The sequence below is a fragment of the Nipponia nippon genome, unplaced genomic scaffold, assembly GCF_047370975.1.
Source record: "Nipponia nippon isolate SJK-2023a ecotype South Korea unplaced genomic scaffold, ASM4737097v1 scaffold_1, whole genome shotgun sequence".
NCBI classification, from domain to species: Eukaryota; Metazoa; Chordata; class Aves; order Pelecaniformes; family Threskiornithidae; genus Nipponia; species Nipponia nippon.
This window is the reverse complement of record NW_028262290.1, coordinates 81,623,575-81,648,327: the sequence shown is the minus strand read 5'-3', so window position 1 is coordinate 81,648,327 and position 24,753 is coordinate 81,623,575. Positions and strand designations below refer to the sequence as shown.

General features: G+C 41.9%; 1 protein-coding gene and 1 long non-coding RNA gene across 4 annotated transcripts in view; one reads left to right on the top strand and one right to left on the bottom strand.

Moving 5' to 3' along the window:
• ANKH (ANKH inorganic pyrophosphate transport regulator) overlaps window positions 1-15,011 on the top strand; it is a 103,186-nt gene extending 88,175 nt beyond the window's left edge. For all 3 annotated transcript variants that reach the window (XM_087760959.1, XM_009472042.2, XM_087760967.1), the window contains 4 exons: window positions 9,452-9,581; window positions 10,607-10,730; window positions 11,311-11,410; window positions 13,652-15,011. In XM_087760959.1, coding sequence (XP_087617085.1) covers window positions 9,452-9,581; window positions 10,607-10,730; window positions 11,311-11,410; window positions 13,652-13,768 — 471 coding nt within the window. In that variant the 3' untranslated portion in view covers window positions 13,769-15,011. The remainder of the gene's footprint in view (window positions 1-9,451; window positions 9,582-10,606; window positions 10,731-11,310; window positions 11,411-13,651) is intronic.
• Window positions 1,665-20,177, bottom strand: LOC148057440 (uncharacterized). The gene is made up of 5 exons (XR_015705516.1): window positions 17,490-20,177; window positions 15,011-16,227; window positions 3,286-6,022; window positions 2,626-2,975; window positions 1,665-2,235 (listed from the first exon to the last, which is right to left on the bottom strand). It is a non-coding gene; the product is annotated as an uncharacterized LOC148057440 (long non-coding RNA).
• Between the last annotated feature and the right edge of the window lie 4,576 nt (window positions 20,178-24,753).

The window sequence follows — 24,753 nt, the reverse complement described above, 5'->3', positions numbered from 1 at the left end:
TTATGCCCTCACCTTCATGCATTTTAGCAAACAGAGTGAGAAGGTTTCCGTGTACACACTTGACTAAGTTTTTTAAAGATCAACCTAGATTAGAGCAAAGTGATTTGCAAATTCTGGCCAATGCAAGAGACGTATCAGGGCTTTTACCCCATTATTCCTCCTTCACTCTCACTTAAAAGGCCTTCATCCAAGTATCTGCTGCCTCAGCCCCGTGGTTTCAAGTGACTCAGATGCTGAAAAGGGGAACAAGAAAAAGCAAGGGATACTGTTTCTGTTTCCTTGTGACTGATGCCACAGTTCTTCTCTGTGTATTGAGAGATGGTTGCTACCTGAGAAAATCACCCCGTTATTACAACTCTTACAGCTTTGATAGCTATATACATTCCAGGCTTCTAAAGCTGGTTCTTAGTTCACAAGCTGAAGAAAGCATTTTCAGAACAAAGTGGCGATTTCTGAGGTCCATAATTTAGGCGTTCCTCTCTGTGCTTTACGCCTAACCTGCTTGCAATGCCGAAACCTTCCCACTTGCCCATCTCAACCCTCGTATAGATGACTGATAGCAGATATTCAGAAGATGGCTCACCAGGGCCAAGCTGGGAATTGGGAATGGGGGTGGCATGAGGGGGGGTGAAATATGAGAGTATTTAATGCTAAAGAGAGAGCCAAAGATGTAGTCTTTGTGCAGTGACGGTGCAGAAGAGCCCAGCAGCTGAACAAGCAGTTACAAATGGACTGAAGTTAACAAAGCCTCATTTTTTTCATGAATTTGTGACTCATGGTCGAGGGAATAGCATCAGGGTCTGGAAAGGAGAAGCTGTACTTTGACTTCCTTAGCCTTTCACATACTCTACATCTTTCCTGCAAAAGGGAAATGCAATATGACACCCAGTTATAAACCTCATTAATCTCTTTCATCTTGAGGATTTGGCTACTGTAGCATTTCTGCCCTACTAGAGGAAACAGCTTAGCCACACCATGGAAAACAGGATTCATCGTGATGATTTCTTCCATGTAAACAATGAAATCTGTGAGTTTATCAGTGTTCATGTGCTCAATGTATTAACATTGCACAGGCTAAGTTACTCTGTAGAAATTAAAAATTTGAATTCTGGATCAAAAAGGTACCATGACTTCTGATGGCAATAATGCTTTTCATTTTTTGAGCTGCTAGTGTTTTAACAAACATGGCCAGGGACGTGAGCTGGAGTTTTGCAGCGTTGTAGTTCCAGCACATCAGTTACCAGCCACTGTATTGGAATTTATAAATGGAAGACTAAAGAGCCAACTTTCTTAAAGTGGTTTGTGTTACTACATTAACTAGGGCAAGCCTTTGTTGTTTTCTAAAGCTGACCAAGGTTATATGGTTTTTGTGTCTGTGTTTGTTTTTTAAGGAAGTTAAGTCTAACTATAGAACTTTAGAGTTTGAATAATAATTGAAATTTTTCAATGGATCACACAGTATCAAATCATAGATTAATACTGCCTATCCTCATTCCCCTTCCACCAAATTTAAAGCAATCGTGCTTTATAGTACATTGTCTAGTTCATCCAGATTAAAGCAGTAGTTCATCCTCCCCTGTCCAAGGTCATGCTTACAGCTCTCCTCAACAGGAGGTTTTCCCTGAATATCTCCTTTTCTGCTTGTGAGAATAAGTAATTCCCCCTGTGTAGTACTGAAGAGCTTCAGACTCAGAGTAGCTACTGCTGTGTATTCCTCCATTCCTGGTATTTGTTGCTTGCTTTCAGGAATACCTTTTTATAACAAAGAAGAGCTTAGGCATGGCTAGCAGTTGGCTTTAAGAAACAGTACAAACTGCATTTTCTTCAGAACCGAAGTTCTATATGGCATTATTTAGCTTTCCATGTAGTTTTTCCTCCCAAGTTTAAAGATGAATGAAGTGAAACATGCATAAGAACCATGTTTTGCTGCCACCGTATATACCTGTGACAGTCAGTGTTTAAGCCATTGCAGAGGCCACTGGATTTGTGTTCAAGGTTCATTCATTTTTTCGTATCTTTTATTGGCTGTCATTACTTCACATCTCTGCATTGCTTTATTATCAAAGGTTACAACTGGGCTTTATTAGAGTCATGGGATAATAGGACTGAGAGGCAGTAAAATCCACAGGAAGAAATGTCATGGCAAGAAACCGGTCCCTCTCAGAGGACACAAGCCTAGCTGCCAACGGTGCCAGTATCTGGAATTCCCTGGGTGACTGAGTTCCGTGTCATTATCTGTCATGAGTATACAAAGAAAGGAAATTTAAAAAGAGGGACAGATTTCCCCCACACTCCCCAATCTTATTTCATCAATGGCTTCATTACAGCCTCGTTGTATCAAGGAGATTTCACAAGTCCTATCTAGGATATTCACATTTAAAAAAAAATAGCATTAACTTTTCAGACTAAATCCACATTCTTTATACTTTACTGTCATACATTATATGGATGCCAAGGACAGCTTTTAGAATAATACCACCCATCCAGTGGACGAGTTTGTTTTCACTGCTTTGATTTTGCCTGTCTCTGAACTCTCGGATTGTTTTTTTATCTTCAGGCTGCTGGCACAAAAATAACAATTGGAAAATGACATATTGGCAGACAATCACTTGAGAAGCTTTTTACCTTTTCAAGGTCAGGTTTGGTTCTCACTTCAGTAAAAATTGTTTCAGACATGAGTGGAAGTATTCCTGCCTGTTCAGGAAGATGCTGGACCACCAGAGGCTGACTTTATAAAATCCTCACGAGGGCCTTGTCCCATCTGTGGTACCGCACTGAGCCTTTGTCCCAGAACAAAGGATTTCTGTTCGCTCCAGTGAGGTGGAGAATGATGTCTCCTTCATGGCTGTTCAGGTTTCACATAAAGGGTCTATTCTGCATGAGTGGCTAGAGCAAGCAGAAGAGGAACGGTCAAAAATTGTCACTGCAGCATGTTTCTGCTCAAACTCCGTCGTCGCGATAGGAAGCAGCAAGGGCTGCGGAAAACACAGGACAGAAGAAAATGGCTAAGTTGTGAAGTCGATAGTTTTCACAGAGAGCCTAGGAATCTGCCAGCTTTGGTTTATTAAAGCTTTTTTAAAGGGAGGCTGCACTCAGTAAAGTATCTTGCTTTCTGTAAAAAATAAAGCAGCATAATTCAGTGGGGAGATATAATGACTATCTTAAACAATTTAGTGACACAACCCCGCCTGAAAAGTACCACCTAAGTATTTTCAGCAGCAGTTGGTGAGAAAGCAGATGTGGCATCATGTTAATGCTATCAGAGAGTGCAGCTGCTGGACCTACCTTTATTTCTGAAGAATGTTGTGCTCCGTCACTCTGAACTATAAGGAAAGCTGGGGGAGGCGTGGGGACACTTAGATCTGTAGAAATCAATTATTTCAGGAGAAGATGTGAAGTTGGGGAGTTTTCCCGCAGGCAGGCTCTGGTTTCTTTTGCTCCCCCTGCTGCCTGACAAATTTTACGACGGCTGTTTTCAGCTTTACACCACCCTTCGCAGAACACAAAGTTCAGAGAAATCTATACTGACGCGTGTGCCTGAGGGATAATTGCTATAAGAGAATGTCCTTGTGATTCAAGTCATCAGCATTATGATAAACCGCTTTCAAATACGACTGTGGCCTGACATTTTTACTGCACCCAGACTGAGGGCTTTTTGCTTCATAGGATCACAGGATTGTTCAGGTTGGAGGGGCCTCAGGAGTTCATCAGATCCAGCCTCTGGCTCAGAGCAGGGTCAGCTGCGAGGTCAGGGCAGGTTCCCTGGGGCTTTGGCCAGTCTGGTCTTGAAAACCTTACATTTCCCACACAAGAAAAGGACACCCTTTCTAACCGCTTCAGAATTACAGGACACGTGAGCACATCATCGTGATATCCCAACAGAGCGTCAGACTGTGGGAACCTTCAACACCTCCATTTGGGCTGATTGATAGAAAAAAAAATTATTTTTTTTTTTTTGTCTTAAAAGCTGTATATCAAAAACTCCTCAAAACTGCCAGAACTGCATTTCATCACAGAAGAACCTTTAGCAGGTTAACAGCACCCTTTCCCATGGTAAAATCTGTTATCCCCGTCTCATTGCAGGCTGGTATATGTCTAACCCATTTTTAAAAACATCTGTTTTGGATTCCATAGCTTCTTTCTGAGGAACATTGTGTCCTTGTCATCAGGCGGCGTTTCTTCTAACTGGAGACTGCACTGAAGTCTAGAAATGCTGTACTGTTGTTCGTAGCTCACTGGAATACTCTTTTGTGCCTTATATTTATCAATGGATGTCCCAAAAGACAGGCAGCTTTCTACAAGTGCCTAAAAGCAAATCAGTCTAGCACCCTGCAGATTACTATACACATGACAATAGCCTTTGTTAGCATAATGTATTATAATACATTATGTAGTGGGTCTCTGAGGTTTAGTAATCCCTGTCAGCAACCAGAATAAATGGAAATAGCTTCCAGGAGATGCAGAGCCTATGAAAAGACTGTTCGTTTTCAAGAACTACTAGCATTCAAACTCACACATGCAGCATCTGAAACAAAATCTCATGAACAGTCTTTCGTCACACTCATTTGTGAAAGTCAAATGCATGAGGTGTGCTGAAGAAAAGGGATTAAAGACAGTTGGACTGAGCACTACCAGTTTGATACTTTCCCTGCTGAAACAAAGATTTGGTGCATTCTCTCAGGCTTGTTGACAGCTGAAGTTTTTGATGTCTGCCTCTTAATGTGCCGAGATGCTGAATTTGCTAGCTGAGCATAGCAAGGTTCCCCATGAAAGTAAGCACACTTACTTACAGAGTGACTAAGCCACAAGTGAGAGGGTTTTTTGACTTTTTATAATGCACAACTGGATTGGGGGGAGGGGGGGGGTGGGAAATGACTAATATTAGATACTTCGTATGCACAACATAATGCTGCATGGGATGAAGGTGCGCTACAGTTACTGAACACCTGAAGCCCTAACTGCCAGCAGCTCAGACCATGCAGCAGGGGAAGGGCATCTCTTACTCTGCACTTGCCCTGCTCTTTGTGCCCCTGCCTTACGCAACCCCCAGTGACCTTCAGCAGGGTACTAATCGAGCTGGAGCTTTGACCTGATCTAATACAGCTGTACTGATTTTCTTATGCTGCTGTAAACTACTGACATATTTAATAAAGTCTTCCAAATTTTACTACTGTAGATCAGTTAAAGACATGTTACCCAATAGCACAACCCTTCAGATCAGTTCAGATGATTAAAACTTTCAGAAATACTTAGGCTACTGTTTTTTATACAGAGACAACACCACCATAATAAATACTACTGTCTTTACTCGGGCCTGCATATTCTCTGTAGTATTCCACTCTCCTGTTTATATCTTCTTTTTTTTTTTTTCCTGTGTTTTTAAAATGTTCATCACTGCTCAGCTGAAGTTCTGTTTAAATGATCAAAGGCTTTAACAAAACTATCCTTTAATATCATGCTGCGCTCATACCATAAGATAGCAGAAAATCGAGTCAATTCTGTTGCTAGAATTCCACAAGCAAAATCCTTACTCCCAAAGCATTAAAATGCTTCAGCCTCAGGAGAGTTGCCAAGTACAGTGTTCATTATGGCATGTAGCCATTGTAGCCAACTGCAATTGCAACCTGAAGCTGCAATGCCATTATGCATGTGTGTTGCTCGCCTATGCTGAAGCGTTTACTGTTTCGTCTCCACCTTTTGATTAGATTAAACGAAGGTATAACTGTAACCCTACCCAAGCCTATTTATTCTATTTTTAACCTTGCAGACGCATGCAGAAAGACGTAAGAGGGAGGGGGAAAATAGTGTTTAACTAAAGGAAAGATAGGAGACATACTAAGACATATTATAGGTAAATCTATTTCCTTAAATCTTTCCTGATTTGAGCCCCCAGAAGTTACCACTGCTTATCCAGTAGATCCCATCTCTAGTTGTGTGTGCCATGCTCTCTGTTTCACTGGATGACTTGCATCATTTCATCTGTTACCATCTTCTCCGGTCTCTTTTCTGATCAGTCTTCACCCTTTACCAAGGTAATCACAAACATTGTACAGACCACTCAGCATCACAAAAAGCTAAAACTACATCCTATTTTCAATATACCCCATCTGTAAAAAAATCAGTAGCTGAAATACCTTTCCTCCTTTGCATGTTTAGCGTTACTGTTTTCCGGAAGTAAAGCCTGTTTTTTTTCCCCCACTACATTTTGAATTTATCTTTGAAATAATATGGAAACTTCCCAAGTTGCAAGTGCTCTAGAAGTTCAATTGCAAAGGGCTTGCATGATGCAAAGCATTAATTTCTTTTCCTGAGGCTTTGTCCCCTGCAGGCAACGAGAATATTATCTGCTCATAAGATGACAGAGAGGAATCTCTTTGCGAAATGAAACTAGATATCAATATTGCAACCGAAAGATGGAGGCATGCTGAGACAGAAATAGCAGGTCCTTCTGCTGCCATGCCTCACCTCCTCAAACTGCTTATTCTTGAGCTTAGCAGTCACTGCTGTCTTTACCCACCAGCTGCTATATAAGAAGTGCTCTTTTGAAGCCATTTATCAGCACTGACTCTGCTGATCAGGGGAGTGGGGAAGGCTGCAGTTTGTAACAGCTGAGGAGGAATGACTGCATACCACCTGGGTATAAGTCATTACCTCTGATTTGCATAACTGACCTTCCTCCCATAGGAGCTGGATGGAGATTGAGTCTGTTCTTCTTAAGGCCAGAAACAAACTTTAACTTCAAAGAGAACAGGATTGAGAACAATGCTTTTGGTCACTTATTTGCTTGCCTGCCTAACCATGTTAGAATATTCTTTCAAACAGCTGTTGAAGGAGAGACTGCTCTATTTGCCTTTTGCTAGCAGTGGGCAGACTCTGCTGTTAGCATAAATGTATGGAATCTTGTAGCAGCAGTAACTGTACTGCTCAGTAGGGTGCTAACGGCATTGTGCAGTACAAGCGGTGTAAAGGTCTTTGCTTCCATGAAAACAGCAAATTATAATAATTGAAGAGTGGACATCTTTGTATCTTATTTTGTTTATTGAACTTTAGAGAACGATTTGACAAAATATTCCCTGTATGGTTGCTTTACAGGCCATTTGCAGTAAGAGTACAAATCACTGCAGTCTGCCTAATGGTGTCTGCAACAATGAAAAGATTTGCTTTTGTCACTGTACAGTTACTTTTTAATAACTGGATTCTCAGCCACACAACCTTCTCTGCTCTAGATTGTCCCCCCTGCTTCAGTTGTACCCTGTACAAGTAGTTTGGCAGGGAGAGAGAAGTGCTGGCTAAAGCAGAAAAAACTCCATGCTCAGTTCATTTGTCTTCTGCTCTTACCTTCCTGCACTTAGTATTCCCTGTATAGCTGATGGAGATACACCGCAAGACAGCATAAAATTAGTCAAGTAAAACATTCAATTGTGAAAAATATATAGTGGTTCCTACCCTAAGAACTGGAGAAGAAAACTGAAGATGAGCCTTTTTGCAGGAAGGTGAAATGTTTTGTTCACCGCACAGGCTATTAAAACGCGAGACCTCCCACAGGCCACTTGGTCACGGACCTTGGGAAACTTCTACGGTCTGGATACTCGTAGGCTAAGCAGAAAGGACACTCTCTGGCACACAACCAAAGAATGAGAGTGAAATCCCAGCTGTCTTGGAGGTGGTAGGACTTCAAAGATGAGCTTTGAAAGCCATCTGAACATGTAGGGATGTGACGACTGGATAATAAGAAGAGCTAGATACTATGATGCTAGCTTGTAGGCTAAATTACAAGAGAGCGGTTATAGAGTCTTACAGAGCCATCAGATTGTCCAGCCAGTGTGTATAATTTACTGGGTACACTGGTTTGTAACCTGACAGAGGAGTGCCAGAGCGTTTAAAGTCCCAAGTTTTGCCCCGTTCAGTCAGCGTGCTTCCTTAACATCTGCTTTACTGTGAGAATAACAGGAAGAAATCACTTTTTAAATCACAAAACCAAGCTAAATGACAAAGTAGTTATACTTGAAAGGATGTCTGGTATCCCTTCTTACAGGAAAAGTCCTGTAAGGGCTGTCAGCCCTGTTCTTCGGTGAGTGCCTTGAGCTGAAGCTGGACCTGCCAGCTGGCAAGAGCCCCCTCAGCCCAGGCTGAAGCCCTGCCTCAGGACTGGCCAAAAAATCGTGTATGACTGCTGTACCATGTCTTGCAGGATTTTTATGGAAGTTTTCCTTTCATGTATGGACTAAACAGCACACTCTTTAAAATAACAAGACTTGGTGGATTTGTGGCCTGAGGGCACCGTGTCTGCAGGAACATGCTGAAGACCTTTGCCTTGGTATCAGGCATATTACATACCAACAGTACTAGTAGCAGCGCGTTTAAACCCCTCATCTTAGATTTAGGTTAGATCTCTGGGTCTTAGAGTACTTCAGATCTTTAGTTATTAAAACATTTGATAATCTGTAGGAATACGGGTGTCTTAACCAGAGCCAGTACTGTAAAAATCAAGTTTCTTACTGGTTTTGTAACAATTAGACCATTCAAGTGCAACCATTTTTAGGCACCATAAAAATTCTTTTTATATGCGTCAGTCTTGGCATGTGAGGAACATGAAGAGTAAGAATTGCTTCTGAAGTTAACCTGCTTCTTTTAATTGTCTACTCTGTGTATTTGCATGCAAGCTGAGTATAAATATACTATCGGTACACTAGAGTTTTACTGCATGTAAATATTTTAAAACGTCTATAAATTGTTGCAAAACAGTGCTTTGAATAAGTTTCTCAAAGTAAAGGAAATTAATTCTGACTGTGTGTATGAACTTTGCTTGTGATTGTTTCTTTTCCAATATTTTTGATTGATTGATTTGAGAGAAGTGAGAATCTGTTCTTCACTCTTTACTGAGAACAACAAAATTGGTCATGCCTTTTGGAGCATTCAGCATCCTCGACTTAGAGTCAAAGACAAGAACTGTTGGTGGTTGCGTTTTAAAACCTTCCCTCCAATTTCTTCTTGATTACAGTCAGACTGAACCGTCACATTTGAATTGTTAGAATCCAAGCCCAGAGAACAGATAATTCTGTTAGGTTTGCGTGCGTGTGTGGTATTTTTTTATGACTGCTTCATAAACTGTTGAGTCAGGACTATCGCTTAACGTGTAAGTTTTGTTACTTTCTTTCTCTGTGTGCAAAGAGGCAGAAACATAGGAGAACGGTTAAATAAAGTGATTAAAGTTAATCATAAAATATGCCTGCCTTAGTGATGATTGAAACCTTAATCGTTGCATACTACAGATCCCTGAACACTGTAGAAAAGCAAACATATTTTTATTACTTTGTATGCATCTTCTTCCTTCATTTAATACCAAAAATACCCATCAGTAGAGAAAACAAATGTTTTAGACCAGGAGGGCCTATCCTTTGTTCTGCTTCCCTTCTGAAATACAAACATTTCTTAATTTTTTTCTTCCTAGCTCTGTTTTGTGATGTTTTGGACGCCAAACGTGTCAGAGAAGATTTTAGTTGACATAATTGGAGTAGACTTCGCTTTTGCAGAGCTGTGTGTCGTTCCTTTGCGCATCTTCTCCTTCTTTCCCGTTCCAGGTAAAAAACAAGAAAACAAAAACTCTGTAACCTCAAAACCAAACCAGCTCTGAGGTATGGTCATAGAGTCTGGCATGGCTGTGCATACAAGGGTGGCTAAATGCATGCCTAGCATAAGTAACACGTTTTTTATTGAAGTTGGTGTAGACCAAGACTGTTTACATTAGTAGTCAAGATACAAATGTTGCAGTAAGAGCAGTCTGTCATTAGGCAGATTTCTGTCTGTCAAAACTCTGAATTCTGTCTGTTGTAGCTGACCAAGAACACACACATGAATGGCAGTAGCAATACACGCGTGCCAAGACTGAAATTAACTGTTTGTTTGGAATAGCGTCTAGGACCAGCTCCACGGTAACATCACCTCCATTAGTCTCCCCTTCTGCTGCCAGACTCAATGGCACTTTCAGATACCATCACAGCATAAACAATATAGAATAAAAGTTAATGCCCGTATGCAAGAGAGAGGCAAGCTTGACAGCAGTAATCAAAATGTTTCCCCTCAAAAAATTTCTAACTTCTGTAATCAAATGCTACATCATGTAGTGCTTTCTGCTTATCTGACAAAACAGTTTTGTAATAAAGGTAAACTCCAAATATAAGAATAGGTACATGTAGATATCATTTTTTGTGACTAGCTGTTACACCATGTACCACACAGGACCTAGAGGGAAAATTTTCCTTGGTATGATTCCTGTGTAGGGAAGGGATATTCTTTTAATGAAGAAAACAGAATGGACCATCTAATAAATCGGTTGTAAGAGAACATCTCTTAGGAAGACTTGGTGTCTATAACTGATGCTTTGTTTTTTTCAAAAATCGGTGTATTAAAGCAATTTGGACACAAGATCTACTTCATTTCCAGTGGGGCTTCCCAGTGTGCAAAGTTACCAGAAACAAGTTTCACCATGGTTATTTCTGAACAGTGCTCTCTGCATGAAAAAGCTTCGTATGAGATGACTGATTTTTTTTTACTACTCTCGCCTCCCTTTCTTCCCATCCCCTCCCCTTCCCCTGTTTATGAACAGTGACGGTCAGAGCGCACTTGACTGGTTGGCTGATGACTCTAAAGAAGACATTTGTGTTGGCACCCAGCTCAGTGCTGCGGATTATCGTCCTCATCACCAGTCTCATTGTGCTGCCTTACTTGGGGTAAATCATTCTCCTCTCCACAGAGCTGATGGGTTTGCTTTCCTCTTCATTCCTGTTTCCTGTTACTTAATAGCTGAATATGGGTAGCTCAGAACATTTTCCCCAAATACTAAGCATAATATAAAGCCTAAATAGTGTCAATATCTGGAAAAGAAGCATTTACATGCAGTCTCTAGGCAGGCATGACAGTGATGTCCCTTTTGAAAAAGCAGGCAAATGTCAGAGAGGCAAACATGTATCCTATGGGGAATTTATTGCCATTCTATTAAATGCACTAATGGAAAGCTAATGGAAGAATATCTTTTTTATAAGTTAAATAATCTGTTCGACAGCACTCTGTACAAGACTTTTAAATTCTTAGTCCATAATTTGATTCAGAATGTGTTTCTTTTAACCAGTGAAGCCATAAAACCCCCAAAAAAGTCCTTTAAAATACCAGTTATTCTTTTTGCCAGTGTATTATATGTCTTTGAAAGAAGTATTTCTAACAACGGATTGATTCTGTATGGTGGTGGAAATATAATTATGAATCATGCATTCTCACACAACCATGACTGCTTTCTTTTTATGCCTCCCACAGAGTTCACGGAGCCACTCTTGGCGTAGGATCCCTTCTAGCTGGTTTTGTAGGAGAATCCACCATGGTTGCAATAGCAGCCTGTTACGTCTATCGGAAACAGGTAAGAATTAGGCTTTGCGGGATCTGGTGAAAGCAGTAGATGAATATAGTGGATTTTAGTTCAGATTAAGAGTACACTTTTGAAATGTAACTCCTCAGCATCCCCACTTAATGAACTTGTTTTGCTTCCCCATGCGGTCTCAAGAGCGTGCAACCTGGGAATTCTTTGGGTTGAAATAAAACCAAAAGGTGCCCTCCAGCTGCTAGTGGGTGTTCAGGCCATGGGACATGCTGATGTGAAGTAAACCTCTTGCTCCTCAAAACATGTGTATCATGGATATCATGTCCTTACCACCACCTGTTTTGCGCTGTAGATCTGCTACTACAGTACAACATAGCTTCTTTGTGTAGACATAGGAACCAATCATCCAAGCTTATTATATGTTTATGTATACATATACGTATTTGTATTTGTATATTTTTATTTCTTTTTAAAACCAGCTCTGCTGAAAATGGACAAAAAGTACAGTTGCTTATTTTTTTTGCCATCTAAAGAAGTGGCTTAAAACAAGATATACTCCTGCAGCAGCAGAGGATAAGAGCTTACAAATACTTAAACAGGCGAGGATTTCTCATAGGCATACTTTTACATATTTCACACACTACAATCCTGCATGTATGCAGTAGTAGTGGTACATGGATTTCAAAGAATATTCCACTAAATGAAGTCAAACACAGGATAAATATTGGCTGGGTGACTCAGTACATTGCAGTGCCTGCGTGTTGTGCCCTTCCAGTTATGTGTTCAAGGCACTGTGCGGGCACCAGGCCAACTCCAAGCAGAAATTGCATGGTGTGTACATCATTCCATGATGCAGAATGTACCCATCCCATCTGTGGATGGGAGCAGAAAATATAATGTGCCTTTACTTTTTTTTTTTTTAATTAGACTTCTTACTAAAGGCCAAGCAAAGATGCCCACTGCTTCTATTTTTAGCAAAAAAATACGGAAGATGGAATATCTGAAAGCCCTATGTTGGAACAAACTGAAACCGGCTTTGATATATATTAATATTGCAGGCCATGGCAGTAGACCAAAGTGTACAAGGTTCATAAGAAAACAGAAGACCTTGATCTCTGTCATGATTAGTCTGTCATGTTTTTCTTGAGCACCAAAGAGTAAAACCTGTAGACACTGAAATGGCTGTTCTTGGCCTGTGGTTTCACAACGTACATCTGGACTAACCTCCTCATCGCTTGTTTGTTACAGGAGTGGCTTGTAGAGCGTTTCTGGCCAGGAACATGGTTCTTAATTTTTTGCAGTGATGAGTGCAGGTGGTAGTAATAATAACTGTGCCAACCTAATGTATTCTCTTATCAGAATTAGTATGTAGCTGACAGCATTGTCTCAACAGCCAGTGCGACAGTGGCAGAGCCAACCGGTAGCTGTATACACCAACTTGTTCTCACCTACAGTGGTAATAAGTGGGCGGCATTTGAGCGCTGCAAATCAAGTGTTGTGTAGACACCTCTGAAATTTTGAAACTCTGATATGCCCAACTCAGCTGAATCAATAATACCTGTGGGGGATTTTTTGTCAGCGGTACAAGTGTTTTCTGTAAAACTAGTCAGCCTGCTGAGAAACGGATAATAGGGAACAGATGCTTCAACTTGTTTTGTAGCGGGGTTGAATGCTTCTTAGCTTTACTAATCCAGGACATCCTGGATGAATCATAGGACTCTTGAATGCCCTCCTGCTCCTGCTAGCCAAAAATACTCTAATGTTACTTGGCCTTGATGGCGTGGGGGCTCCCAGTGGATCAGCAATATCAAGAAAAGCCAGAATGCTCACATCTTGTAAAATTCCTGAAGTTTGACATTTCAGAAATTAGGTTGCCACCTCTGTCTCCCTCCCTAGAGCAGTTTATCTTCTCTCATATTGTGTTTGCTTTGCTTTTTTTTTTTTTTTAATAAAAAGTCTGTGATATAAAAGATTCCAGATGCTCTCTTCCCTCCAGTCATGCTGAAGCCTGATTTGGATGTTGTTTAGCATAAGAAATGCCTCTATTATTGCATTTGTTTTAGAAAGGAGAAAGCTGAGCCCCCGGAAGGTTATGGAAACCTTCTAAGTTAAGACACGTTACTAGTGGCAAGCCATGAATATGACACAAATATTCGAGCTCTTAATAACATTCTAAAAAAAAAAATTATTTGCACCTCACTTCTCCCAGTGCCAAAAGTTTGTAGGGCTGTGTTCACGCACAACTTACTGATAGGTTTCCAAATGCTTGTTTCAATCTAGAAGAAGAAGCGGAATGAGAATGAAGCAGCTGCAGAAGGTGAAGACTCTGCAATGACTGACATGCCTCACACGGAGGAAATGACAGACATCGTAGAAATGAGAGAAGAGAATGAATAATAAATGGGATGCAATTGTTCTCTGCAGGGACGATTGGAGTGACACTTCAGCATCTTGTCGTCTCTCATACTTTTTTGTTTGTTCATTTTTATTTTTGTAATAAAGAGGCCTTGATTTAAAAGGTTTCAGATAAATTCTCTAGCATACTGAGTATGCTCTCACTGATGAGGGACCTAAAAAGAGGTCTTTGCTTTTTTTTTTTTTTTTTTCCAATTGAATTTGTTTTCTCACTCCATGCAAACATAAAAGATACAATTGCATCACTGTAGAGTCTTCCTTACTTATGCATCCACCTTCTCTGGACAATCTGCATTTGTCAACCAAAGCCCTGCTCTCTGTGCGTGTGTGTGTGTGCGTGCGTGCGCTTGCACACGCACACGCACGTGTGCCACTGGCTCAATGCTACTGCCATAATCCTACTCCCTCCCCTCTTTCCTTTTCCTTCCTTTTCTTTATGAGAAATGTTAAGGAAAAGAAGTTTGGAATACAGAGCTTTATTTTACTTGCTTGGAAATTACTTTGCTACATAAACTAATATACTATGGTGAACTATATCTTTTTGTTTGGCCTCATCACTAGAGCTTATACTGCACAGGGTACAAAACAGGGAGGAACGTGTAAGTCTCCACATAGAGAGCGGAGAAAAACAGGTTCCTCTCTCCTGTTAAAAGTGTGTGGATGTGTATATACACACACAGGTACATAAATGGAGACATATATATATATACTTATATATATATGCATATGATAAAATACACATGGGACAAGAACTCTATTTAGCTTTCATTCCATCAGAAAGACAGTAATCTTTTGAAAAATGTAAACATTTAATTCAGAATTCTCTTGACCCGTTAAGCCCCATCTTACATATAATTTTCTTTAGAAAAAAAACCACATGCACTTTCCTCTTGTGAAGAGGGTGATGGCAACTGATAGACTTTGACTGTATTTGAAAAAAAAAAATAAATATTGACAAGCTTTACCAAAGTTCTTGTCCACTGATTTAACTTTAATTTTTAAAGGTTGATTTGCTCTATATACTTATTTCTGGTGCCTATATATTAAAAAAAAAAAAATTGGATAACGTATGCAGGATACCATGGTATATCACATCACTACACATAGCTCCATGAAATTTTTTATATAGAGATGTACACATACTCACACACACGTGTGTATATGTATATGTACTTATATACACACACACACACATATATGTATGTTTTGCTATAATATATTTACCTATGCAGTAGATCAAAATCTGTATGGTGAAGCTCAAGTACTGATGGTCCTCCAAGTCGTTAATTAGGGACCTTGATCGTATGTTAGCGCTCAAGGCGAGAGCTGGGTGGAAGCGGGGAGCTGCTCACATCAGTCAGCAAGCGCTGTACTTGGAGAAGGCAGCAGGCGCTGTGTGGTTGTGGTTGAAGTGGGCCTTAAATAACAGAGCGTGAGGTCGGGTGGGCAACTTGTATCGGGTGGAAATGAAGCCTATATAAGAGGTAACCAAACCAGAGAGGGTTTGGGTGCCACCGATGACGGCCGCAGCAGCGGCTTGTATTTCCGTGCTCTTCGGTGTTTGGCTGCAGGGCAGCGTTCGCTACCGGTTTGTAGTAGCTTGGGGTCTTTCAGCTTTGATCATGCCAGAGTCTGGAAACCATTATCCTCCATGCTATAGCCATAAATCAGCTAATTTAAACCTTATTTAGTAAAGGTATATTTTTCTAAGTTGTGGAAATGATTATTTAATTGTGGACAAATTCCATTTATAGGTTTATTTGCCAGGTAGTCCCAGCACTCAGAGAACTGATCAAAACTAAACATTACTTTAAATGTTATATCAATATATGTGTATGTAGACATACACATGTGTATAAGTATATATATATTGTATATTATGTACATTTATTTTAAGCTACAACACATTTCCTATTTTTCCAAGTTCAGCTAAAAATGTCTCTAAAAAAACTACAGAGTTGGCTAGAACAGGTTATGGCCATCATGAAAGGCATTGTATCAATGAACTTTACATTTTACTGTAAACATTTGTACCAATTTGTTACATGTACAAATGCAATAAGAAAAAAACGTAGAAATTATTGTGTTGAATGACAGATTTGCAAAATCATTTCATAGTTAATGAGCAGTGGCACTAAGAGGGTAAGACTAAATCCAGTAATCACACATTTTCTGTGCCACCACAAGGTTGTTCTCCTACTTTCTGACAGTAGTTTAAAAAAAAAGATTAAAAAGAAAAAAACCCTCAGACAAATTAACTTTGTGCAGTATGTAGACTGTACGCATTCATGAATACAAGCTCTCAAACAGTCATATGTATATAACGTGTGTATATAGACTGTTACAGATCACGGTGGCCATTTGAGGTCTTCTCTATTCATGTAGTTTCGGTTTCTCCAGTACATTTGTATCCAGGTCCGCAAGATGCAGTTTTTCAGGAACTGTAGAGATAAAGCAAGAAAATATTTTTGTGTAATATTTCTTTTGGTACATGACTAAAATTCAAATGGCAGTATTTCTGAAGAATTTCAAGCGTTACTGATGTAGGCTTCAAGGTAATAATTGCACCAAAAAGCCAAAAATTTGACAACAAATTAAATGAAACACTGAAGCTTTTGCTTTAGATAGAAGATGAACAAATATCAAAAACTGAATTATTGGTCATATAGAACTAAGTTAATGGTATTGTAAAAGATAAATTCTCAGTTGTGTGGGTAATACTTAATAGTCCTTTAGTTTGCGAGACACCGAACGAGCGCAGGAGCGGTGGGATCTGGGCAGGAACTCAAGCAGTGACATAAGGACGCATGCATCGCATCTCTGCCCTCTTCCTGCGGGTCGCCTATTTCTTTACATGGCTCTGCTGGGTTAACAAAACGCGCTGACGTTTCTGCAGCAAGTGAGTCCAAAGCAGCCCCTCGGGCAGCCCAGGCGCTCGCTGCGGGGGCGGGCAGGGGGCTCAGTGGGAAGGCGCGTGCCCGAGGAGCGCCCTGTCCCCGGCAGCCTCTGGTCCTGCTTCTGGGTAACGACGTCAGGAGCTGCCGCGACCACCTGAAACCTCACTGCCCCCGCTCCCGGCTGGCGGCAAATTCAGCCAGGCTGGTGAAGCAGCCGGTCCGATGGGTTACGGGCTGGGACCGGGCAGCTGTCCTCCTCAGCTGAAGCCCCAGTCAGAGCATTACTGGTCCCAGTGTCTCTGTCAGGCAGATGCTGGTGGATGTCGTGTCCTGCATCTCTTCCTTCCCAAAAGGACTTTCCTGAGTTCTAGTAAAATGACTTAGCTCTCTCTTTTGTGTTATTGCTTATGAAATTGCTGTCTATCTCTCTGATCAATATTTTCCAAGAGAAATTTGTTAGGATTCTGCTTCGGAGAGCCAGAGTGCAGTCAGCTCAGTGAATTCACATGGAGGTTTGGCCCTTCCAGACTTTCTTGAGAATTACTGAATTATACAATCGAAGTTACAATAAAAAGAGGAACAAAGTTGATTTGCATCCTACGTCTTAAATTTCAGACCATGGGAGAAGAGCTCACACAGCGGGAAATAAGAGCAGAACACCAATAAGCTGTGGATTAATGTTCCTCGGCTTTTAATACGTACGTAAAATTGTGTTAACTTGTCTTGAGTTTTTCTTTTACAGACTTAACAGGAAACACTGGGGATTTTTTCCCCCTCGCTGCCCTAAGCAGCCCTCTCATGCTTACCGAGCAGTGGACTTGATGGAAAAGGCTCTGCGTTTCCCAGCCAGTGCTTGAGGCCATTTGGGCGCAGCAGCGGGTTCCCAGGCGTGGGGCAGCCCCGCTCCCCGTCCCCCTTGCACAGCCGTTCCAGGCAGGAGCGCTGGGCTGCCTGCTTGTTAGATAGAGCCACCCTGAGTGAGAGGACTGGGTGAGTAACAGAGAAGTCTTTTGTTTTCTGCTCATTTTGCTGCTAAATATTTCCTTTGAGCGGGAGAGATTTATATCTGACTCTTGCTTGGTGTTTTGCCGAATCTGCAGCCAGAGAGGGAGCAGCCCGAGATGGAGGGTGAGCTGATGAATGCAGCCGATTCAGGGCAGGCCACGATGCGTGAACAGAAACCTTTTGAAGGCGAGAGCGCCTTCTTTTGTGGGATGGCGCCTCGCGCTTAAAAAGAAGGGAGAAAGGATGCTTTCAGGCGTGGGCACTCGGAGTCACCGGGCATAGTTTTGCATTGGGCTGCAAGGTGGCAACAGCAACGGGGTGTCCTGCGGCTCCAGCATCCCAGCCCTGCTGCCGGCATCCTCGGCAACATGCAGGACAGTGCAGGGGGTGGCAAGGCGGCAGTATCGGCTCCGTCTCTCGCTGAGATTTTGTGGTGGTGGCGTGATCAGCACAGATTTGAGTGCAGCTGGGTGTTGTCTGAGCATACTTGCAGTAGCCATTAGTGTCTTGGAGAGCCATGCATTTCTATATGGGCGTGTATATCAGAGTGTTGCGCAGGCATTTTTATTACAGCCTTTATATAGTTCATTGGAACAAGGATTCAAGTCTAAACATGATCTTAATGTGGGACTATACTAAGCTGTTTAAAAAGAATTGCAATTTGAAGCTACATAAAAGAGTAAATAAAGCACCCTTTCAGCAGACCTTACACCAGTAAGCTGAAGCATGATTTAGGTCAGTAAGCTGAAATGGGGGAGGAAGGGGAAATGTTGAAAAGCTTATGGGTATTGTATATCCATCCTAAAGACAACAGCATGGCGTGGAGATGAGTGGACCACAGGGCAGAAACCATCAGAGCTGTGGCTGCTGCCGTTTCCCTCTCGGCTGCCCTGGAGAAGGACTGAAGGGTGAGGAGCAATGCGTCCATAAGGCACCACTTCTAAGTATTTTGGTTTCTGAGTGGAGGAGCCATCTGAGAGAGGAGTATGAAACATCGTAGAAGAGTGTACAAACAGAAATAAATGGGCATGCAGGTTTTATAACATGCAGAGAGGAGGCAGTACAGCAAACCACTTGCTGTTTCTGAGTAACTGGCAGGACCGCATTAGGGAAATGTCACATAAACGTTACTTAAACAAAAGACAAAATTATCACAATTTTGGTATCAAAATGGCATTTCACAAGTACCAGCTTAACCATAAAATGTTCATGTTTGCTTTTTCACTAGAGTTCAAGTGGAGAATACCATACTTTTTGAAAGGAGCATGCTCCCGCGGAGCGGGGGGGTGCAGTGCAGGTCAGGCTGTGGGGGCTCGTGGCAGAGCCCCGGCAGAAAAAGATGCTCCAAAGTGATTCTGCACCCTGCAACACACTGTATTCAGTTGCAGACCGACAGCGTCGTGAAACGAGACAGACCTGTCAGCTTAGCAGCAAGCACGGTCCCAAGCATGGTCCCGAACTGCAGCAGCGCTGCGGAGCAGCGGGAGGGCGCGGGGTGCCGGGGGAGCCCTGGCTCTCCCCTCGCGTTTGGACAGCTCGCGGAGATTTGCTTTGGAGAGAAAGCCAAGTTCAGTTGTCAGCGCGTAGATGCACTCCTCAGCAAAACCGTTGCCAGACTTCTCAGTAATTGGCACCTTCTGAACAAAAAGGCCAAAGACAAAATACGGGGGCAGAGAGACTGAGCTCTAAGCTGGGCTTGGAGCGCATACTCACACAGATGGGCATTTTGGCTGCAGCTTGTGCAAGTTAATTGTATGGTTAGAGCGTGAGCTTCAGTCTCAGCATTTCATAATCAAGATATCCACTCTGTCTCAGTAAAACAGAAGAATTGTGGCATATTTTTAGGTCCTCTTTTGTCTTTGTAACCCTGAGAGGAAAGTTTCCCTTGGTATTACCAAGCCTTGTCACTGCTCAAATCAATTTATTAGTTTTACCTCATCATTATTTTCTGCCATTCCTAGTTCAGTGTCTTCAGACGTTTCCTTATTTTCTTCTGAAGGCTCCTGCTAGGCTTATTTTGTCTGTTGGCATTTTGAGAAGGAAAATGTAATCGTCATGCTGACTGAATGTCAAGTAATGCGTGATTAAAAAGTAGCTTACAACAAAGCTCTTCTTTGACGGACTGTTTTTTACTTTTCGTTTGCTAAGCTGAAAAGGAGAGTCAAGAAGTAGAAGGAACTAGGGGGTGTCTTTGTTTAAAATCAAGAATTAAAAGAATTAATTCAAGTTCATTACTTAACTCCAGCCACTTTGTGACTTTCTAATGATCCGTAAGACCACACCCAAACTTTTACAGCAGACTTAGCACTGCGTAGTCCCCAGAGCAGCACAGAATAGTTTGAAGCACTGGGAAGCACAAGACTTCATATATGTCACAACTAAATGTATAACTTAATGAGTTGGAGAGCCTGATTGACAGGGACAATCCATAAAGTTTAATATTCAGCTGGACTCGAGCAGCCTGATCCAGTGTCTATGGTGGCCCTGCTTTGAACTGGGGGGGGGGGGAGCTAGATAGATAAGATGACTGCCTGCGGTCATATTCTGATTTAAATTGTTCTCTGGTTCAGTCAGGAACCTAGAGAGGTCCCTTCATCTTAAGGGGCTTGAGACTGCTTGCCTTTTTTAGGCTTTCAGTTCAGGGCTGAGAGACAGTGCCTACTAGGGCTCTACAATGTAGATATCTGAGCAAAAATCTGAGCTGCACAGATTCTTTTGCTGATGACAAAACTTTCGTATTGCAGAGCCAGCTGTAAAGTACCCTCCCACCCTCCGGGAGCCCACAAGGAGGGCAAAGTAAGCTATTGTATCTGCAGATGAAATATTTGAGTACTGTACTGCACTTTTTCAGTTAACTCTGTAAGCAAAAACGCCTGAAACCAGCAAGCAATTGCATCTATTACCTGCTTCCTCCCATCTCTCTTCATGTGCATCATTCAGCATTTAAAAAAAAGCTACACTTTCGGATAGCTCCCCTTTGTAATCAAGGTAATGCAAAGTAAATACTTACATTTACATAACAAAACAGCTTGGCCTATCTACAAATGAAAGCATATAAATCCCCTCTTAGGAAAGGATGCATTTTAAAATTGGAACAACAACTTTATCCATAATTCAGCAAAAGCACAACAGAAAAGCAAAGAAAAAATTGCAGAACTGAAAAAAAAAATTAATTGCATTAACTTTTAATGACAATACTGCCTGGGTGGAACGTAAAGTGTATGTACACATGCAGAAAACAGTAGAGCACTAACATGCATTGCTCAACTTCATAGTTTGCTCTCCAAAGCAGCACTAATATAACTTTGCTTTTGTGTCCTATTACGATAAACAAGAAATCCTTCCTAAGCTACAGTGAAACAATTAGAAGGCTACAGGCAATAAGTTCACTGGTTACTTAGATCAACTGATTTTATCCTCAGAGTTTGCGAGCACCACAAAATTGCAAAAGCAAAACCCCCAAAAAGTTGAAGGTACCTATGCATTTTTGTAGATGACACCCTTACTTATTACCATCAACAAGCTTTTTAAAATAAATCTCATCACCCTTTAAGTAACGTAGCTCAAAGTGCATTTCACTTACTTTAGGTTTAATAAAAATCTACCTGCAACATCTTGTAAATTTTTAAAAAGCAAACGCACAAGATGTGAAATTCAACCTGTGTTTTTAAACTGGGCAGAAACCCCCACCACCGTCATAAAGGCAATCAAGCTTAGGTCATGTCAGGTTTTGATCTTTCAGAACATCGCTCTCACTGCTCTGTTATCTTAGATCAGCTTTTGGTGTTGCTGCCTCCACCTTTGTTTCTTGAAGCCAGGAGCCTACGGAGGGTTTGTGTAAGAGACACAGGCATGGCTGGAGGACCCCAGAGCTCATCTGCTGAGAGGGAGGATGGCTCGAGGGAGGAAGGACAGAGCTCCTTTAGACAGATGCGGTTTGATGGCTTGTCACTCCACGGCTGGGCGTGAGCTGGCAGCAGTGATCCTCCCCAGAGCTGGCTGTTCGGAGGAGGAGAAAAAGATAGACGTTGCCCGTTGCTGGTGGACTTGAAGTTGGTATTGCAGGCAGTGTCGGAGCCCCCTACGCTGCTTGTGCTATTTGTTCTGCCACGCTGGCAGAGCACGTTACTCCCACAGGCCACAGAAATCCAAACTGGAGACCAAGGACTCAACTCTGCATGGTGGAATGGCTGAAATGGTGTTTAATGGTGCTTGGGCAGCATAGCCTAGCAGCATTCCCAAGCCTTGGGAAAGCCTTGCTTCATCTATATTGGATTGAAAGCTTCAGGGAGTGCCCGAGGAGGAGCACATGTGAGCAAGTGAGTGTGAAGGAGTGAGTGTGTGTATGTGGAGAGGGAGAGACGGCCGCAAATGAATGGCTTTTGAAGTGTCTTTTGCAAGCACCCTGCATTGCATTACCCTGCAAGGACCATACTGGTGGGCAGAGAGAACCATAACCCCTTCATTTATCATCTTTAGTGAAAGTTTCGCTGGTCCTTAAAGGTTATCAGGCAGTGTTACTAGATACTAGTTACTGGATAAAGCCGAACTTGATAGTGCTAGGAGCACAAAAGACAGCAAACTTTGCCACGCCTTTTGCAATGGAGATAGAAGCAAACTTCACACACCGAGCTCTCTCCATCTTTGCATAGCTGAGCAGGGCCAGCCACAAGGTTACTCTAGAAAGAAACTCCAAAGGTTGAGCAGAACCTGAAGGGCAGAGCAGAAGATGAGAACTATTTTGTCTTCACAGCAGGAAATCATCATGGAGGAGAACCGAATTGTGTAGAGGTAACCCCCAGAAAGCCTCTCAAAGGAGATGCAGTTTCTGAACAGAGGTTCAGGAGAGCTTTGACCACATCGTGTGAGGTCAGACTGCATCATTTATAGAGTAATACTATAAGGATAGCAGGTTCTTCAATCTGAGAGGTGCTATAAGGATAAAATTCAATAATGCTGGTGAAAGATGCTTGGATACTACAGGGAACAGCACCACAGAAATGCCTAAAAATACTGAATTCATATTTGCATGTTCTAATTGTGCCTTTGGGTTCTCTAGAATTGACTTGTTTTTAGTTTCATGGAAATACTTTTAAAATTGGGAGCAGGGAGTAGTGTCCAGGTGCAGCATCCTAAAAAAAGGGCAGCCCAAAGTCTGAAGACTCTTGCTTGGGAAAGGATGCCCGGGGGCCTCGTCTTTTCCCCACCTGACCCTCTGACCACAGAGGATTCTGCAGGACGTCTTGTTCTGGTCTCAGAAGGCTTACAGCACTGAAAGAGGCAAGAGCAGTAGCTGGCCAGACTTTAGGGCATGCTGCTGTTGCATTGGGATTAAGGTCAATTCTCTAAATGCCTTTCCGTAGAGAAAAAGCCCCATTTTTTCCCAGTTTACTTCTGTAATTTGAAGGTAAATCTGAGAAGCAGGCAAATGCATATTTCACCTGCGAGGTATCACTTGCTTTTCATTTCTTTCAGAATATCTTTCAGTATCAGATTCAGAGTCTTTCTTTCAGGATAAAGCTGTCTTTATGCAAAGCAGCGTGCCTAATAGCCATCCTCGACTACTTAAACAAGTCAATTTTGCAAGGACTGTAGGTGTCAAGCCAGAGCACCGTTTGGGACTACAGTACAGGGATCCTAGATTTTAAATGAAATGTTACCTCATGCATAATTTTCTGTCATATTTGTAGAATTCCAGTTGATTTCTCTCAAAATAAATGTTGCTTTCTGTAATTTGTACACATGCTAAAGCTACTGGTTTGGTTTTTTTTAGTGGCCATTTTGCTTTGCTTTAAACATGGATTTTCCTTAAAGAAACCAATGAAGGTTAAAACTTTGTACATTTTTAAAATGACTGCTAAGGTCAAAAGTATAAAAGTACGTGTTGCATTAAAATTGAGTGCTGTTTATGTATTTAACAGAGATGTATGTTTTTGCATTGTTAAAAAGAATGATCTATGCTTTCTTTGGGGGGGGGAGGGATCTGTGCTCCAATATTGTCCAACAGCTTTCATATTCTAATTACTTTAAGTAAAGTTCTAACAGTTTGCATATGATTCATTATTCTGATTGCTTCTGTTTTATTAATTCTGATAATCTGACATGGTCTAAAGTGCTCTTCTCATTTGGAACAAGCAAAATATACCTCCTGGTGAGAAACTAATCCAACGCGTAAATTGTTTTTGAATTATGAGCATGATGCTGCCAACTGCAAGGTCTTAACTTGAAGTTAAATGAAATCCAAGGGTATCCATAAAATGATGCAAGACAAGCTCTTTATTTCTACAAAGCCTCCAAGTGTTGTTAATATGGAAATACCATGTCCAGAATACTTTTTCCACACCAAATCTAAAACTTCTATCACTCCTGTTAAACAGACAGTACTTAAAAGGAGAGAAGAACTCTCAGAAGGCCAGGGCAAACTCAAATGTCATGAGAAGATGCTTCATCCATCCATCTGGCAAGCCACCAAAGCTGTTCATATGAAGCTGTGAAAACATTCCTTAACCAAAAATGTTTAGTGTTTGATTTTTGAACAACGTGTCCCTTGGGTACTCCCGAATGACTGAATCTGAGCCACCCAGAGCCAGCGAGAAGGCTGATTGTGGGACCACAGCCTTAAATGTCTCCCCTGATGCAACACTTGAGCAGCCACTGTTTTTAAAAAGGTCTTGGAGAGGTATGATAGTGGGGCTTCACTCATACCTGCGACTGACCCCCCGGGACTCTGCTGCCTCAGCTCTCCTCACGCTGGCCCACAGCAGAGATCCAGACGATGCTCTCAGAGAGAAGTCCAGCTTCCCCAGCCCACAAAATGACGACCTCACATACTGTTTTCTGTTTTCAATTTTAGGCAGCCTGAAATCTCCAGCATCCTGTATCCCTAAAGCCTGGCCTGCCTTAGGGTCCCCCAAGCCTTGTCAGCCCTTCAGTTGCTGCCTGCCTTATCTTATCTCCTCTCCTTGGGGCTCCCCGACCACCCTCGCATCCCCCTGGCATCTGCGGCCACATCCCCCCTGCAATGCAGGGTCCGGCGGTCCCTGGCCTCCGCGGGGTGTGCCCCAT